This window comes from Mirounga angustirostris, unplaced genomic scaffold, assembly GCF_029215605.1.
Source record: "Mirounga angustirostris isolate CCGP_5_RB_7025 unplaced genomic scaffold, mMirAng1.0.hap1 SCAF_14, whole genome shotgun sequence".
NCBI classification, from domain to species: Eukaryota; Metazoa; Chordata; class Mammalia; order Carnivora; family Phocidae; genus Mirounga; species Mirounga angustirostris.
Genome location: NW_026991722.1, coordinates 80,064,050 through 80,083,043, shown reverse-complemented (window position 1 = coordinate 80,083,043; position 18,994 = coordinate 80,064,050). Strand labels below are relative to the sequence as shown.

General features: G+C 42.8%; 1 protein-coding gene across 2 annotated transcripts in view; it reads right to left on the bottom strand.

Moving 5' to 3' along the window:
- The window catches only part of FBXW8 (F-box and WD repeat domain containing 8), a 120,530-nt gene that overhangs the window by 33,401 nt on the left and 68,135 nt on the right, over window positions 1-18,994 (bottom strand). For both annotated transcript variants that reach the window (XM_064578452.1, XM_064578451.1), the window contains exons 6-7: window positions 7,530-7,726; window positions 3,869-4,075 (exon numbers count right to left, since the gene is read on the bottom strand). In XM_064578452.1, the coding sequence (XP_064434522.1) occupies window positions 3,869-4,075; window positions 7,530-7,726 (404 nt within the window). The remainder of the gene's footprint in view (window positions 1-3,868; window positions 4,076-7,529; window positions 7,727-18,994) is intronic.

Genomic DNA, 18,994 nt, shown 5'->3' with positions numbered 1-18,994 from the left:
TGTGCCACTGAAGCCAAGAGCCCAAGAAGGCAATATTAAAACTCTGGAGCGTGTAAGCCTTTGGATCCCTGCACACAGGCAAACCAAGAGGTACCAGAGCTTTTCTCTGATCCTTCCTGAGCTGGAAACAGCTGAACCACCAGCTGTATTTACAAGCCTTTTCTTAAGACTAAATACATTTCTTTTCTTTTTTGAGAGAAAGAGAGAGAGAGAGAGAGAGAGAGGGAGAGAGAAAGCATGCATCCACATGTGAGGCAGGGGAGGGGCAGAAGGGCAGGGAGAGAGAGAATAAGCAGGCTCCATGCCCAGCATGGAGCCTGATGCGGGGCTTGATCTCACAACCCTGAGTTCATGACCTGAGCGGAAATCAAGAGTCGGATGCTCAACCAACTGAACCACCCAGGTGCCCTGAGATTAAATACATTTGTGCTATGTTCCTTGGTTTCATCTCCTTAGGAGACTGTGTATATTAACAGGGCTAGGTTCTAGAAGTGCCAATTTGCTGAAGCCTGTGCAGAATGCTGTTGTAACACTCCAATGCCAGGAACGCAACTGGTGTTCTGTAACTCTCTGTGCCCAACGTGTGTCCGGCTGGCTAGCTGGATGTCTGAACGGATGGATCTGAAACCATCATTATCTGATGCTCAGATAGCTGTGGTGCCTATAAAATGTTAATGTGATCATCATATGGTGCGAGAATATTCTCCAACTGAACACAAATAACACCGCTGGAATACTTCTACAGGCTGGGGAAATTCTGGTTGCTGACTCAAATTCTGTATCAACATTTGGACTTCACCATCTGCTTTGATCACAGTTAATCAATAACGGATTATAACTAAACCTCAGTTCCGTATCAATACAAATGAAGATAAACCAAACTCTCTGTTCTCATAAAGCCTTCATCTGAATCCTAAATACACAGGCCAGAGGCACAGACCCAAAGCCCCACGTGTATATAGCTGCAGGCAAACTCTTCCTGCTAATAGTCTCACACTAACCTAATAAAACGTGCTGGGCCACGTGCTGCCGGGCCAAAGCAGATAGAGCCAAAACATGGTATTCACCAGCACAGTGACGCTGAGCACCGCACGTGAGACTGTTTGGGAATTATGGTATTACATTATAGGACAGCAGGATGATACTAAAATCTTAGAGCCACCCATGACATGGCTTAATTCACCCAGAAATGTTACGGGACAATTACATTTCCTAACAATGCAGGTTTTTCTCAAACAAGCAGAGAATCCATTGAACACAATCAGATGGAAAGTGCTGCCTCCTCAAAACTGAGGAAAGTTTCACAGACATAGCTTGGCCTCCCTCACGTTTCAGTGGATGGCATTCATGTTGGAGAAACATCTCAATGCAAAGTTATTACCGCACTACTAACAACCACCAGCCATCTACCCGCACAAGTGTTGGAGGGTTTGGAGTTGCACTCACAAAATACTTGGATGACTAATGGTACCATCAGATTCAAAGAGATCGTGAAACACATTCTTGTAGCAAATTAACTTCCACTCTTCATTCTAAAACACCAATGAAAAATACCAGGTAATGACTTATTTGAGGGACTATAAACTTTTAAAAGTGAATTTTCATAAAATCAGTGGGTTATTCAGCCGATTCTAATAATTAGTGCTTTTATTTTTTTTTTAGATTTATTTATTTGACAGAGAGACAGAGATAGTGACAGAGATAGCAAGAGAGAGTGAGAGAGAGAAAGTGAGCGAGCACACAAGGGGGGAGGAGAAGGAGAAGCAGGGTCCCCGCTGAGCAGGAAGCCTGATATGGGGCTGATCCCAGGATCCTGGGATCCTGACCCAAGCTGAAGGCAGATGCTCAACTGAGCCACGCAGGTGCCCCTAATTAGTGCTTTTAACTGGGTTGGAAAACCCGAGACATCCAAAACAGCACTTCCTTGAGTCAATATCCAAAGGATGCACCCAGTCTAATTTTGTGCTGAACTATCCCTTGACTGGTTTCTCAAATACATCCACTCAGGTAAGTCAAAGAGAAAAAGGACCTGCCTATGAAAAATTTATTAAAATAGGACAAATTTAAGCCAGGCTAGTGCTAAATATAACTATCACCTCACTACACTGAGAACTTGAGACATGAAGGAGATAACCAAAACATGAAAGTACGATGGCTGAAAACTTAGACAGCAAAAAGGTCTCTCTTCTCTCAACAAATGAGCTCACCGGGGACCAGAAAAGAAGGTTTTCTCAAAGCCAGAGAAAGGAAACTGCCTTAGGAAACCAACTGCTCTCCCCTCCCCCACCTCCCAGGAAGGCACAACACAGGAGTTAAATCATCCTAAGTCTATCTTTCCAGCTAAGCTGTGCTGAATGTGCTTCCACAAAACAGGCTAACTAGAGCACAAAGGGAGTCCATTGTCACAGTGAGGTTGCAAAAAGCCACATGTATTTTTGACTGCTTTATGCATCTTCCCGAACGAAGAGTAAGTCACTGCAATCCGGGATGCTTCAGTTCTTTGCACATTTACTAAGTTGCAAAACCAGTGAACACCTTGATGAATGAGATTTGATCTTAGAGGGGACTATACACAGGGGAAACAAGATGTAAAAATCACAACCAGAGGCCAGACTTAAACTATGAGTGGAGGAAATAAACAGGAAGCGCCATGATGGTAACGCTCACGTGCCAGGCACTATGCCTACGAGCTTTACAGACAGGTTTTCATCGAACCCTACAGTTTTATGAAGTAGGTACTATTCGGAACTCCCTTTTACCAATGAGAAAACTGAGGCACAGAAGGGTTAAGCAACCTGCTTAAGGTCACACAGGGCGGTAGGTTACTGCTGAGTTGGGCCTGAAACTCGGGCTGTGTGCATCCAGAGCCTGGCTCTTCTCCAGGTCGCAATGCTGCTCTGTGGAAGAAGGCCTCCTTCCAGAAGGAGAAGCATCATCAGAGGGGCTGCTGGCTCAAGGAAGCTCCTTCCCAAGGACTGTACCCACTGCCAGCAGGGTCAAGAGCAGGCAAATTGGAGAAAAACAGAACAAAACAAAACTTGATCCCTTTCTCCCCTGATTTCACTGGCAGAGAAAGAGATAAATCAGCTTTAAGACTAAGTACTTGGCCTATAGTCAGGATAGTAAAATGCTAGGTAGTGATAAAATTTAGTCATCATGGAAGGAATTTCAGTTAAAAACTTGTCTCCTTAATTCTGACTCAAAGATGATCGGAAGGCACTTTTATGCACTACTGGTGAGAAATTTTGCTGCAACCCTTTCCGAGGGCAATTTGGCAATGTCCATCACCATCTTAAGTGCACATACCCTCTGACCAAGCAACATAACTGCTAGGAATTTATCCTAGAGATCTACTACACAAGGACTTTCAGAAGTTGCAATACACATTGTAGCGTGGTTTGTAAGAGCCCAAACAGTGAAAACGACCGAACTGCCCACCAGTGAGGGGGCTGGATAAACAGACTGTGGGTCGGAAGCATACGCTGGAATCCTATGTACTGACACGGAATGCGCTCCAAGGTATATTACTGAACAAAAATGTTGAGTACAGAACAGTATGTATACTATGATCTCATTTTTTAATGTACAAACGTACCTATAAGTGCATTAAATTTTTCTAGATGGATACCTAAAAACTGTTTAATAGTTTCTTCTGTGGAGTGGGGCTGGGGAAAGGGAGGAGAAAGGAAACAATTACTTTTCATTTTATATCCTTCAGAAGTGCTTGAGGTTTCTTTTTATACCATGCTGAATATATATTGCCTGAATACACCTTAAAAAATGTATCCGCTTTAATTTTTTAATTGCCTTCTAAAAAATAAAAATCGATGTTCTTTTTTATTCCTTACACATCTTACTATTTTTGTACCTTGTTTCCTTCGTATACCCATCCTAGACTCTTCACACCGAAAGCAGCCTGGCTGGCTGAGACATCCAGACACGTGACGGGCTGGCCGTAGACATAATGGAGGGTTCTGGCAGAGTCTTCGGCTTTTAGCAGGTATACCAGATCTCCAGCCGTGGCCACTGCCACAGGGTACCTTCCAGTATCTGGAACTATTTCAAGGTAGTCAACCTGTGAAAGGATAAGAGTTACGTAGTCCATCAGGTCTCACCTACGGTTCATCTTGACTTGGTCAAAAATACACAATTCCTCCTATACGTCAATAAGACCAGCAACCAGCAACCTAACAGAAAAAGATGGGCAAAGGGTCTCAGTTCACAGGAAATGAGAACACAGTTCTTACACTAATAAAAAGTTGCCCTTTGTAAAAGAAACATGATTCATTCCTGATAAGAGAAATACGAAGTAAAAATTCACCTAGATACCATTTTCACCAGTCATATCAGCAAAGATCAATTAGCCTGATAAGACATTGGTCTGGAAGTGGAGGGGGGACAACCATATTTGCGGATCCCGCTTATGGTTGGTGGAATGTAATCTAGTCCAACCTCTCTAGAGGGACATCTGGCAATACTTACCACAATGTCAAATGCACATATGCTCTGAACCAGCAAGTTAGCCCTAGAGATTTACTTACAAGTACACTCACACACATGCAAAACAACTGTGTCCAAGGTTATTTACTGTAGCACTATGCTGTCTTAGCTAAAAACTGGAAAAACCTAAACACGCCTTACGAAGGGACTAATTAACAGTAGATCTATGCACTGGAATACTATGCAGCCACGGGAAAAACAGCATGAAGCATTCTTTATAAACTGATACAAACGGAATCCTATCCAGGATACATTTGGGGGAAGAAAAGCAGGGAAGCAAGGTAACAGGACTCACAGAGTGCTACTGTGTGTGAAGGGGGGCCGGGGGGCCACGGGACATATGTGGCTCATGCAAGTATAAATCTGCCACCGATGGCTGCCTTCAAAAAGGGAACAGAGTTCTTTGATGGGGGGGAAGAGAGATTTCTCCCTGTAAACCTTATTGTATCTTTTAAATTCTGAACCACGAGGGTTAACAACTATTCAAAAAATTAGAGCTGTTTTTTTTAACCACTCAGTTCCAAATTAGCACCATTCACATTTTGACATTTGTGCAAATACCAAAAATGTGTTGCTGAAAGGCTCAAAGTACCCGAGGTATTGGTCCTTTGCTGGCCTCAAGGTTATCGAGAGGAGAAAGGCGCCCACAGTATCCCTGACTGCGTTATTGCAACCACTTCCTCTAATCTGCTCGGGAATGAGGAGCTCCCTTCAGGAATAATTTGCTTTTCTATGTCCCTAAGTGGCACACGTCTCCCAAGCACAGTTTATGCCAGGTTTTCACCTCAAGTGAAATGGGAGAGTACAAAAGCAGAAGGTGTGCCATGATGTGTAATTATGAAAACCACTGGGGCGCCTGGGTGGCTCAGTCAGTTAAGCGGCTGCATTCGGCTCAGGTCACGATCCCGGGTTCCTGGAATCGAGCCCCGCGTCCGGCTCCACGCTCAGCGGAGAGCCTGCTTCTCCCTCTCCCTCTGCCTGCCACTCTGCCTACTTGTGCTCTGTCTCTATCTCTCTGTCAAATGAATAAATAAAATCTTAAAAAAAAAAAAAAAGAAAGAAAAGAACAATACATATCTCTTTAAAAAAAAAAAAAAAAGAAAACCACTGTGTGAAAGGGCAGCGCTGCCCGGACAATAAGCCAAATGCGTTCAAAAGCCTGCATCCCGAGGCCTGTCCAGAGGAGCTTGGGAGAGAGTGAACGTCCGGGTGACTCTGCTCATCCTCCGGCCCAAGAGGGTGAGTGGCGGCCCCACGTCCCCAGCCAAGAACTCATCACAAAGGACAGACACTCTAGGCCAGTAGTACCAACTAGGGAACACTGCCATTGTGATCCAGGGAACCTGTCTGGGGAAGACAAAAACGGCCCGGCTCTCACGGGCCAGGAGGTGCCTTTTTCAGTGACAGCACATTTTGTGGAAACCCCTCATCCAGGACGAGAAATAACACATAAAAAGCATAACAACACGTGCCTCCAGCAGTGGTTGCCTGCTTCCTCTCTCCCCTATTCTAAAACTCATTTCTTATTTTCCTAAAATCAACATCCTCAGTCTAGCCATTTAATTTCACTTTCCTGTTGGATTTTTGACAGACCGAGAGGCTCAGATCGACTGTGGCTGTGCCATTTGCCAGGAGCTGTAAACTACTTCAAAAAGCTTCCAGTCTGTGCCAGGATGCCACCTTATTGCCAAGGCAGGATTTACACTTTACAGAGGAACTCACATCCTAAGTAACTGTCTGAATTCATATAATTATTGCTCGTCTAGAATGTTCTTTAGGCAGAGACCAAATAGTAAGCACTATGGTAGTTTTGAGAACAAACAGAAAAATGGTATTTCCACATTTTTCTAATAAAACTCCAAGAGGAGGGTCAGGCAGTTTGGGGAACCACCACCCAAACTGCAGACATTACTTACTAAAGGGACCAGAAGCTTATGGAGGTGAAGTGGTGATGCCATGGCTTTTTAGTTACTCAAGCCTAACAAGATTTCCACCAGGGGGAAAAAAGGGAAAGAACAGGATCTGTTCCAGGTCAGACCATCAATTCATTATTCAACACTGGCTTTTCTGTTCGCTTTCCCACTAGTGTCAAAATCAAGTTTGTTTAAATTAAATCCAAATTTAGGGGCGCCTGGGTGGCTCAGTCGGTTAAGCGACTGCCTTCGGCTCAGGTCATGATCCTGGAGTCCCGGGATCGAGTCCCGCATCGGGCTCCCTGCTTGGCGGGGAGTCTGCTTCTCCCTCTGATGCTCCCCCCTCTCATGCTCTCTCTCTCTAGCTCGGCAGGGAGTCTGCTTCTCCCTCTGACCCTCCTCCCTCTCGTGCTCTCTCTATCTCATTCTCTCTCTCAAATAAATAAAATCTTTAAAAAAAAAATTAAATCCAAATTTAGCATAGATTTGAGCTCTTCCTTCTTACCACAAAATCATCTCCCGCCATATAGACATGGAGGCTCACATATAATTGGACTCAGAGACAGGCTCTACGTGAAGAGCTCTGAAGGTTGGCTGAGCTTCATGCGTGACATCCTGGAACATGGCTACCCAATTAACATGGACTTAAATTTATTTTCACTCAGGAGTTACTCTTAATTCCAGGTGAGGAAATCTTAGGTGGAAGAAAGTGCGGGATGGAAATCTTCCTTCCCATACGGACTGGGATGATACCACTGAATTCATTTTCACCTACCTAATGGGCCAGAAACCGAGCTCAGATTTCCAGGGGAGAATGTCCCATTAATGCGAAGGAGGCCGAGGACCCGGTGATGAGAAACCCCAGCCTGGACTCAGCCCTGAGCTTTGAAGCTGAGATCTGGGGCAAGTCAGTTCACTGCTCTAAGCCTCTATCGGCTTTTTGGCAAATGGGGAAAAGACCACCATCTATTTTGCAAGGCCGTGGTGAGATTTAGAAATGTAAGGCCCAGAGAAAGCCCTGAGTGAACGGGAGCTGCCGACATCATTACTCTCTGTCTATATTAGACCCAGAGATTCCACGAATGGAGAACACAGTGACCAGACTTAAAAGCTTACCAGTTTCTGAACTTCAAATTCGGCAGTGATTTGCCAATATCCCTCCTCACTCGGGCGTAACATCACAACATCAAAAGCAGAAGCTGTGGCCACAACTGCGTCTTCCCGGCTGAGGGCTAGTGCCTGTATTCTTGCGTCGTGCTCAAAACGATGGACAGGATATTTTCCAGTCCTTAGATCCCAAATGTTAAGAAATCCTATGTAAAAAAAACAATGCAGGTAACAGTTGTAAATTCACTTAAAATGGACAACTTTAAAAACAACTGTTCGCTACAAAGAAAACTAAAAGGTGTAGAAGTTTGCATCACATATAACAAAGGGCCAATTTCCTTAATAAAGAGCTGCTAAGATTCAATAAGGAAGAAAAGCAATTAAGTGAGCAAAGGGGGCGCCTGGGTGGCTCAGTTGGTTAAGCAACTGCCTTCGGCTCAGGTCATGATCCTGCAGTCCCGGGATCGAGTCCCGCATTGGGCTCCCTGCTTGGCAGGGAGTCTGCTTCTCCCTCTGACCCTCCTCCCTCTCATGTTCTCTGTCTCTCATTCTCTCTCTCGCAAATAAATAAATAAAATCTTTAAAAAAAAAAAAAAGTGAGCAAAGGACAGGAGCATCCTGGTCACAGAAAAAAGAAATATGACTGACATATAAACCTAAGAAAAATGCAAAAATTCACTCACAATTAGAAAAATACAAATAAAAATGATCATAGAGTATTATTTTTCATCAATCAAATTGACAAATATGAAACATTTCATAAAATATTTTGTTGTTGAGGATATGGGGAAATAGGCTCTAAAATTGTTGCTGGGGATGTAAACTAATTCACCCAACTTTGGAGGCAATTTGATATTTACCAAATTACAAATGTATTTAGAACAGTCATTGTAATGTTTTTAATTATGCCAAAAGATTAGAAGCTATCTAAATGCCCACCACAGTATGGAATTTAAATAAAATGACAAGGCTGAGTCAGCCTTATATATAAGCTGTATGAAATGATCAACAAAATATATTACTAAATGAAAACAGTAAAGGACAGAATAGTGGTATAGTATGCTATTTTTGTGTTTTAAAAATTTACACACATATTCATTTATGAGGACTATCCTGTGTATGGAAGGATACACAAGAAACTTTATTAACACTGGCCTTGAAGGAAAGAAACCAAAAAGAAGACAAGAGTAGGAGGGCATTTTACTGTATATCATTTGTATATTCTGAAGATTTTCCCCAAAATTATTTTTACCAAAAATATAAATTTTAGAAAATGTTTTTATGAGAGAGACTTAAAAAGAATGGGAGGACATATATCAATTGCTGAATGTTTTTTAAGATTTTATTTATTTTAGAGAGGAGAGAGAGAGAGAGAGAGAGAGCGCGCATGTACGCACACCTGCGAGCAGGGGGAGAGATTGAGAGAATCTCAAGCAGACTCCCCGTTGAGCGCAGAGCCCAACACTGAGCTACCCAGGCTCCCCATGAATATTTGTAACATATGGAAATTTTTAAAAAGATTTTATTTTTATTTGACAGAGAGAGAGCACAAGCAGGGGGAGCGGCAGGTAGAGAGAGAGGCAGAAGCAGGCTCCCTGAGGAGCAGGGAGCCCGATGTGGGGCTCGATCCCAGGAGCCTGGGATCATGACCTGAGGTAAAGGCAGATGCTTAACCGACTGAGCCACCCAGGCACCCCTAACATATGTAACTCTTAATTCATTCTCCTAATTGTCCATTCACACATTTCCCAGTATTATTGATACAACTGACATATAACATTGTATCCGTTTAAGTTGTGCAACATGATTTGACATATGCATTTATTATGAAATGATCAAAGTTCAGTTAACATCCATCACCTCGCATAGTTAACAAATTTTTTTTTATATTATGTTATGTTAGTCACCGTACAGTACATCGATAGTTTTTGATGTAGTGTTCCATGATTCATTGTTTGCGTCTAACACCCAGTGCTCCATGCAACACGTGCCCTCCTTAATACCCATCACCAGGCTCATCCATTCCCCCAACCCCCTCCCCTCTGAAACCCGGTTTGTTTCTTGGAGTCTATAGTCTCTCATGGTTCATCTCCCACTCTGATTTCCCCCCCTTCATTTTTCCCTTCCTTCCCCTAATATCCTCCTATTCCTTATGTTCCACAAATAAGTGAAACCATATAATTGACTTTCTCTGCTTGATTTATTTCACTTAGTATAATCTCCTCCAGTCCCATCCATGTGGATGCAAAAGTTGGGTATTCATCCTTTCTGATGGCTGAGTAATATTCCATTGTATACGTGGACCACATCTTCTTTTCCATTCGTCTGTTGAAGGGCATCTCGGCTCTTTCCACAGTTTGGCTATTGTGGACACCGCTGCTATGAACACTGGGGTGCATATGGCCCTTCTTTTCACTACATCTGTATCTCTGGGGTAAATACCCATTAGTGCAATTGCTGGGTCATAGGGTAGCTCTATTTTTAATTTTTTTTAAGATTTTATTTATTTATTTATTTATTTGACACAGAGAGACCGTGAGAGAGGGAACACAAGCAGGGGGCGTGGGAGAGGGAGAAGCAGGCTTCCCACTGAGCAGGGAGCCCGATGTGGGGCTCGATCCCAGGACCCAGGGATCATGACCTGAGCCGAAGGCAGACGCTTAATGACTGAGCCACCCAGGCGGCCCTCTATTTTTAATTTTTTGAGGAACCTCCACACTGTTTTCCAAAGTGGCTGTACCAACTTCCATTCCCACCAACAGTGTAAGTAAGAGGGTTCCCCTTTCTCCACAACCTCTTCAACATTTGTTTCTTGCCTTGTCAATTTTTGCCATTCTAACTGGTATAAGATGGTATCTCAATGTGGTTTTGATTTAAATTTCCCTGATGGCTAATGATGATGAACATTTTTTTCATGTGTCTGTTAGCCATTAGACTTCTTTGGAGAAATGCCTGTTCATGTCTTCTGCCCATTTTTTGACTGGGTTATTTGTTTTTTGAGTGTTGAGTTTGAGAAGTTCTTTATAGATCTTGGATATCAGCCCTTTGTCTGTAGTGTCATTTGTAAATATCTTTTCCCATTCTGTGGGTTGCCTCTTTATTTTGTTGACTGTTTCCTTTGCTGTGCAGAGGCTTATCTTGATGAAGTCCCAACAAATTTCTCTTATGAGAACTTTTAAGATCTCAGCAACTTTCAAACATACAATACAGTATTAATGATAGTCATCATGTTGTATATTAGATCCCCAGAGCTTACTTATAACTGGAAGTTTGTACACCTTTTGACCACCTTTACCCATTTCCCCTACCTCCACCCCAGGAATCACAAATCTGTTCTGAGTTTGTTTTTTAGATTTCATGAGTGAGATGATACACTATTTGTTTTTGCTCTGAGTTATTTCACTTAGCATAATGCCCTCAGGGTTCACCCATACTGTTGCAAATAGCAGGATTTCCTTTTTTACGGCTGAATAGTATTCCATTGTAGATAAATACCAAATTTTCTTTATCCATCTGTCAATAGACATGTAGGTTGTTCCCATGTCTCTGCTACTCTGAATAATGCTGCAGTGCACATGGCGGTATAGACAGCTCTTTGGGATAGTGATTTCATTTCCTCTGGACAAATACCCAGAAGTGGAACTGCTAGCTCATCTGGTGGTTATTTTTTTGAGGAACCTCCATGTTGCTTCCCACAATGGCTGCACCAATTTCCATTCCCACCAGCAGGGCATCAGGGATCCTTTCTCTCCACATTCTCACCAGCATTTGTCATCACTTGTCTTTGATGACAGCCACTCTTAACAGGTGTGAGACATCGTGCAATTACTGAGCATGTTATAGACAGGGCACTGCTCTAGATGCCAGCCAGATCTGAAAACTGCCATTAGCCTACACTCTACGAGGTTCTTGCACTTCATCCTTCCGCATACCACCCTCTTCCAGCCACGGGGAGCAGGGGTGCTTTCTTTCACATCGTTGTAAAACATGAGCTTGACTACCCCACGCTTGTTAAAAACCTTGATTTCTACCTATACACCCTTCTCTCCAGCTCCCTGAATGCTGCTACCCAGATGAATTCCTCTTACACACACTGGCCACGTCTCCACCTCCCTCAAATGGTCTAGAGTGGTGATATCCAAGTGTGGTGCCCCCAGGCCAGTAGCAGCAGCTGCGGCGTCATGGGGGAGGGGGTGCTTATTAGAAATGCAGACTTGGGGCAACAGAAACTCTGGGGATATGCGCTCAAGCCTGAGCACCAGTCATCTTCAGGAACTTACACTTTTCTATCAGAAATATAAACTTTTAGGGTGCCTGGGAGGCTCAAATGGTTAGGCATCTGCCTTCGGCTCAGGTCATGATCCCAGGGTCCTGGGCTTAGGCTCCACATGGGGCTCCCTGCTCAGCAGGGAGTCTGCTTCTCCCTCTGCCTTTCCCCTGGCTTGTGCTCTCTCTCAAATAAATAAAATCTTTTTTTTTTTTAAAGAAAGAAATATAAACCTTTGGGGTGCCTGGGTGGCTCAGTCAGTTAAGCATCTGACTTGATTTCGGCTCAGGTCATGATATCAGGGTTGGGAGATCGAGCCCGTGTTGGGCTCCATGCTCAGTGGGGAATCTGCTTAAGATTCTCTCTCCCTCTGCCCCTTCTCACACTCACGCTCTAAAATAAATAAATCAATCTTAAAAAAAAAGAATTATAAACTTTTCTGTTTTCTGTATTTGGGATGCCATTTATTCTTTTCTCGCTAAAAAAATCTTTTTATCATTCCTACCCACTTCTTTCCCCTCAAAGATTTACCCTAGAAAATATTGACTGTCTGCATCATGCTGGATAATGTCCTGCTCCAATTCCCACTAATTTTTCAAACTTCACCAAGAAACGATTGTACGAATATAACACAATCTGTGCTTATTTGAGTTCAAATCCAGCTCTACCACTTGCTAGCTGACGGCCTTGGGCAAGTTACTTGAAGCTGTGAGCCTGTCTCCTCATCTGTAAAACTGAAGAGAACACTACCTACTACACAGGACTGTCACACAGATGAAAGGAGAAAAACCACGCAAAAGGCTGGAGATAGACCAACGAGTTTTACCAATTTTTTTTTTTTTAAAGATTTTATTTATTTGACAGAGAAAGGCACAGCGAGAGAGGGAACACAAGCAGGGGGAGCGGGAGAGAGAGAAGCAGGCTTCCCGTGGAGCAGGGAGCCTGATGTGGGGCTGGATCCCAGGACCCTGGGATTATGACCTGAGCCGAAGGCAGACAATTAACCGACTGAGCCACCCAGGCGCCCCTTACCTTTTATTTTTATGTGTCCTATTGGGCCTGCCATGTTGTTAAGTATATTTAATCTATTAATAACGCAAATTTCCTCTGTTGGTCATCCAAAAATCCAGTCCTAGTTCCCATAACTTCCTATTATCTAAAACAGATAAAGCTTTTTCACTTTTCTTCTCTTTGCAGTCCATCTTCCCATCTTTCTTGTTTCTTGCCTTGTACTTTGTCTGTAAATGGCACATGCTTTGAACTTAGGATCTTACGATAAAGCATCATTCAGCACTAGATAAATACAGGCAGAAGAAAATACATGTGGGCTGCTTTGCAAGATTTTTGAACTGCCAGTAGGCTAAGTAGGTGATTCCAAACAAAAGCAGAGCTTTCTTCAAGTTAAATGTTGCTTCAGACATAAAACAGTGTTCTTTTCTAAGAATTGTGATAAACTCAGGGGATAAGCAGATCACAAAAGGCTCCACAACACATTCCCCTGGCGAATATTTTGGCAAACTCTTTCCACTCTGACTCAGAAGAAACAGATATGCTGCAGAAAATGCCACTGGCTCTACCCATTAAATAGAGAGGCATATTCCAAGATGTGCCTCCTCCAAATACTTCTGCATTACCTTTGTTTGCATTTGTTCAGAGACATCAGAGTAAACAGGAATGAGAAATAAATATTGTAATTTGCATAGAGCTTTCGAGTATTCAGACACTTTCATTTATCTCCTCTCACTGAATGCTCACTTCCATTTTGGAAGGAGCATCATTATCTTCATTTTACAAAAGAGAGCAGAAGCTCTGAGTGGTTAAACAACTGGTCCAGAGCCACTTGGTATGTGATGAGGCTGGGCTGGGATTTAGCTGGGAAAATGCAGGATGTGCGGCTGCATCTACAGTGCATAAAATAACTATGAGCTCCATGAGGAAATGACATAGGCTTGCCTAGATTCTGCCAAATGTGGAAGTTTCTCAACCATAGCTCACTCCAAGCACACATGGAGTTTATCTTTAAGCACATTTTTCATTATTAATCAACTACTCGGTTTTGTTGGCATCATTATTCCAACAGAACCATATGCAATAAGATAGCCTTTGCTGCAAGGTTGAGTTTCACAGAGCTATCCTAAGAAGGATCTTTCCGGAAAACATATTCTAGGTTTCCCTCAATTCAGTGGCCACATTCTTTTCTGAACACATACAGTGTCAACATCTGTGTCAATTCTACTTCCTTCAACTACGAGGTGTAAAACTCCGTTAGACCGTCAATGGTCAACGGCACAGTCCTCTGAGACCACTTTTAGACGCATGAACATTTAGGGTTGTTATGTCCTCTGGATGAATTGACCCTTTGTTGCATGAAATGTCCCTTTTTAGCCATGGTTCCATTCTTTGCTCTGAGATCCACTTTGTCTGGCATGGATACAGGCACTCCAGCTTTCTTCTGATCAGTGTTATTAGCACAGTATATATTTTTCTGTCCTTTCTCTTTGCCATGTGTCTTCATATATGAAATGAGTTTCTTGTAGACAGCATATAGTTGGTCTTGCTTTTGGCTGGAGTGTTTAGACTATTTACCTTTAATGTGGCTATGGGCAGGAATGGGTTTGACCTACCATTTTGGTATTTATCCCTCTTGTTCTTTGCTCCCATTTTCTCTTTTATTGCCTTCTTTTAGACTGAGTATTTGGATTAACTGAGTATGTGTTTATTCCATTTTAATTCCCTTGTTGGCTCATTAGCCAAAACTCTGCTGTGTTATTTTAGTGGTCGCTTTAGGATTTGAGCATTCATCTTTAACTTACCAGTCTAGCTCCCAGTGATATTGGCACACTTCACGTGAAGTATGAGAGCTTCCCGCAATGCACTTCCTGCCCACCAGCCTCTGTGCTGTTGTCATACTTTTTATTTTTATGTATGTTACGAACCCCATATACATTGTTATTACTTTTGCATAAGCAGGCAATTATCTTTAAAAGAGACTTAAATAGTAAGAAAAAAAAAAAAAAGCCCCGTATATTTACCCATGTAATTACCGCCTCTAGTGCTCTTCCATTATCACTTTTAACATTAAATCCTGCCGCTTTTACAAGATTTGCAATTTCACTTTGCAACTGTGTTGCTGGACACTTGATCCAAAAACACATGGGCAAGGTGGGCGGGAACAGATACAGCAGCAAACAGGGAGTGATGTTGGAGTGGAAGTTGATTTTATAAATGGCTACTTTTACAACCTCCAAACGGCAGGGACTTGAACAGTGAATACCGGAATTATAAGAATGCCATATAATATTGTAGGTGATTATCACCCCTGTTAACCAACATTTAGCCCAAAGGGAATTGATGCAACAACACATTCCACAAGTGTTGGCTAAGCCCCTGCTTTAGGCCAGCCCCTATTCTAGGCCCCAGGGAAACTAAGCAAACAAGACCAAATAAAGCAAGAAAGTCACCGACTGCATGGAGCAAACATTCTCATGGCATCTACCAAGCATCTTGTTTGGGGGCAAATAGGAAGGTTCTAAGTAGAGAACTCTTCTCTAAGTAGAGAAAAGGTTCCCTATTCTCACAAAACCCACATTTGAGAGAAACAAACACAAAGCCCATAATACAAAGTGCAACGGGAAAATGGATAAGCTTAACTTTTTGTCATGTTGTCACATTATTTTAATATCCCCAAAGAAGGGGCAGCTCATTTTTCCAGACATTTCCAGTTGACCTGGGTGCACAACCATTACACGACATTAAGGAATAAGTAGTCAATGCCTGTCAGAGCCAAATATATTCACTTGTCAAATAGGTGGTAATTTTTAAAAATCTGATATAAATTCACTTGAACAGCCAAGTATTATATTGCAGAAACAGCAATGATAGGGATTTGGCTCTTGATATTGTGTGGACTTCTGAAGTGGCAGGACTGTGTCCTTTTTCTCCCTTATTCCCGGTGTCAGTGAATTCAGAGCATCACTGATGATGCGGCTGATGAAAGTGGCTGTCAATAAAGGTTTGCTGAACATTGGTCTTAGGTTTTAGCGAGGGACATTTGGTTCTAAGAAACAGAAATCCACTGAAACTCGTTTAAATACCTAAGGGAAACCAACTGAACAGGAAAGGGGCTATTTCAGGGAACCCAAGGGCAAGGAGGGGAGCTGGAGGACTATAAGGAATCTGCACCAGGGACTAGGAAGACATTCAGAACCAGGGAGGTGTATGTCTTTTGTGTGCACCACAGACCTTGCCTCCAGTTCTCTCTGCAACTGTTTTCATTCTTTCCTTTCTCCCCACAAGCCAGCTTTAGTTCCTCCCTACTCTGTGGGGTCTTCTACTCCAAGCACACAATCAATACTAAAAGTGTGAGGCCCAAATGGCTCATCCCAGTCCATGAATTAGCTGCCCCCAAAACCTACGGTCCCCATCCCTGTCCAACCGAGGCCAGAGACGAACTCAAATACTATGAACATGCCCACCCCTACAGAGGCTAAGGAGGTTCACTGGAGTAAGGAAAAACCCCAAAAAGCACCTACTACATTTATCCTTCAAGTTAGGCCAAGGTAAAACAAAAGGTCTTAGCAAATGTAAAGGGAGGTTCTGCGTAGTTCCTCAGTAGTGACTTAAAAAGCAGGTCATTGCTATCATTTCCTGAACAAGGCATAATCCCTAAGAATCAGAGCTTATAGCCCCCATTTGCCCCACACCAGGAAAACTAAAAGGAGAGCAGGTGTCTTTCTTTCTCCCTGACAAGACCTCAATAGCTGGATAAAAGATGTTTAACTCTGAGGTAGTGCTGGGCTCCCAACAATACGGCTTCATTCATGAAAAATATGAAAAGGATGCAGACAAAAGAAGAAAAAGTGTCTCTCAAAAAGTCTGGAAGAGCACAATGAGTGAGGGCTACCAGCCCAATCAAGGAGACAGGAGTGGGGCTCAGCAGTCCCACCTGCTGGATGGGCTCAGCACCCTCCACCTTGACAAGCAGCAGCAGGGCTGAAGGAACTCCGGGTTCATCTAGACTAGGAACAGTCGTTAACAATGACATGAGTAACGATAGCCAGTCTTCTGAGGAGACATAAAGCCCGTTCAGCAGCTGTGGACGGGCACCCATGCCAATTTGCAACATGCCCCTCCCACCTCCCAGAGGAGGCCAGCCAGAGTGTGGTAATGAAACTGCACATGGTGGAAATGGGATCTAAATGAGTTTAAACTGATTTATGTTAGCTTTTGTAAAGATTACTCGATACCGGGAAAGTGCTACCACTGTGAAATAATGTCGACAATCCTTAAGACCTCTGCCTAATGGTACTTGCACAGAATATTTATATTCCTTGTCTTGGGAACAAGGACCATAATGGATACCATTTTTGTTTTATTAGGGATGCATATTTAAATTAATCTGCTATTTGCCTAAACAATTAGCTGCTTCTGTTTGTGTGCACAAAGCCAAAATTGCAATTAGGCTTCCATCAAAAAGATAAGTCCCAACTAAAACTGTCTCGGTGGAGTCATAAGAGCTCAGGGCAGAACTTTCCAAAATTACTTTTTAGCATAATGGTAATTATGTTAATTGCCTGAAAGGTAAATAACTGCTGAACTGGTTTTGGGGAGAAGAAAAAAATCACCACCACACACACTGGCACCGCCCCTCCCCTTTGATCTTTTTCACATGCCATAAAATTTAAAACAGGTTAAGTTTCCAAAGTCACAGACTGGTCACCTCTTGTGGTCTTTAGTGCTTCCTTGATTAGAGCTTATTTTAGCCATGAGCTCCCATCCTCTTGAGCTTGCACAATAAACACCTGAGGCTTGGGTCAGCTTCTTACCACAGCAGTGTCCCCTTATCTGGGGGGGATATGTTCCGAGACCCCTAGGAGATGTTGGACCATGGATAGTTCCAAACCCACTATGTACTATGTTTTTTCCTTTACATACATACCTCTGATAAAATTTATAAGAAAAAAAAAAGCATAGGAAGAGATCGATACTAAAATAGAACAATTATAACAACGTGCTGTGACAAGTTATGTGAATGTGGTCTAACACATCTTCCTGTACTGAACTCAACCCTCTTCTTGCGATGGTGTGAGATGATAAATAACATGCCTATGTGAGGAGATGGAGTGAGGTTAGGATGTTGTGATGGAGCGCTAGGCTACTCTTGACCTGCTGACAAGTCAGGAGGAGGATCACCTGCTTCCAGACCACCATGGACCGTGGGTAACTGAAGCTGCCGAAGGTGAAATCGCAGACAAGGGGGCACTATTGTAGGCAAGCAGGCAGGATCACTTACCTGCCGTTCAGAGATAGTGAATGAAACTATAGAAACAGCTGGGAACTTCAATTTCCACCACATAAACACTTGCCTATAAATAAACAGGAGTCAAGAGAGATTCCTCAACAAGAGAAAAAGAATTTTAACAAAGATTTAAGATCTACCCATTGCATTCACTAAATGTGTACTTCCTCATTCATTAAGTCCATACAACATCACTATGAAATGTAGGCCAGAGATGTAAAGGTGGCATTAGGTCTGAAAGGACAAAGCAACTTCTGCTTTTATGGAAGAGGTGGCCGGGGGGCGGGGACAATATTAGCGCAAACAAGGGTCACGATGAGGGGCTAAATTACGGAAGGTCTTGAAAAAGAAAAAGCATCTACCATGCATGTCCATCCTCAATACTGCAGCTGAGCACTTTAAAGCTGAACTCTGCTGCTTAAGGAGAAAAACACTAAATGTGAAGCATTCCGGAAGCTGTACTTTAGATTGACAAGAGCATCTGAATGGGCTCCTGAACCTATAAAGTGGTTAGGCAGAAGCAAATCAGCAACCAGACAGGAGATCACTGAAGCAGACACTGAGTCAAGAAGCAAGCAAGCTGAATATATTTAGTAGTTTCAAGGTCAAAGCAGAGGAAAAACATTTTAAAAATAAAAAAATGAAGAGAGACAGTAAATTGAAAAGGAGTCAAATAACATATTGTAAGATGAGGACAATGTCTTACATTCTATTTAGTTTGTTAGTTAGTTTCTATTTAGAAGACTAAATAGAAGAATTTACAGTTAACAAACTCAAAGGAAAAACAGGTTGATGGGGAAGCATCTGGACCAGCTCTTCTACCAGGGGAAGTGCCAAGAAGGCAGAGGATGTGAAAGAGACATCACTCTGCGTGCAGCCAATTTTTTCCTACAATAGAACTGAGCAACA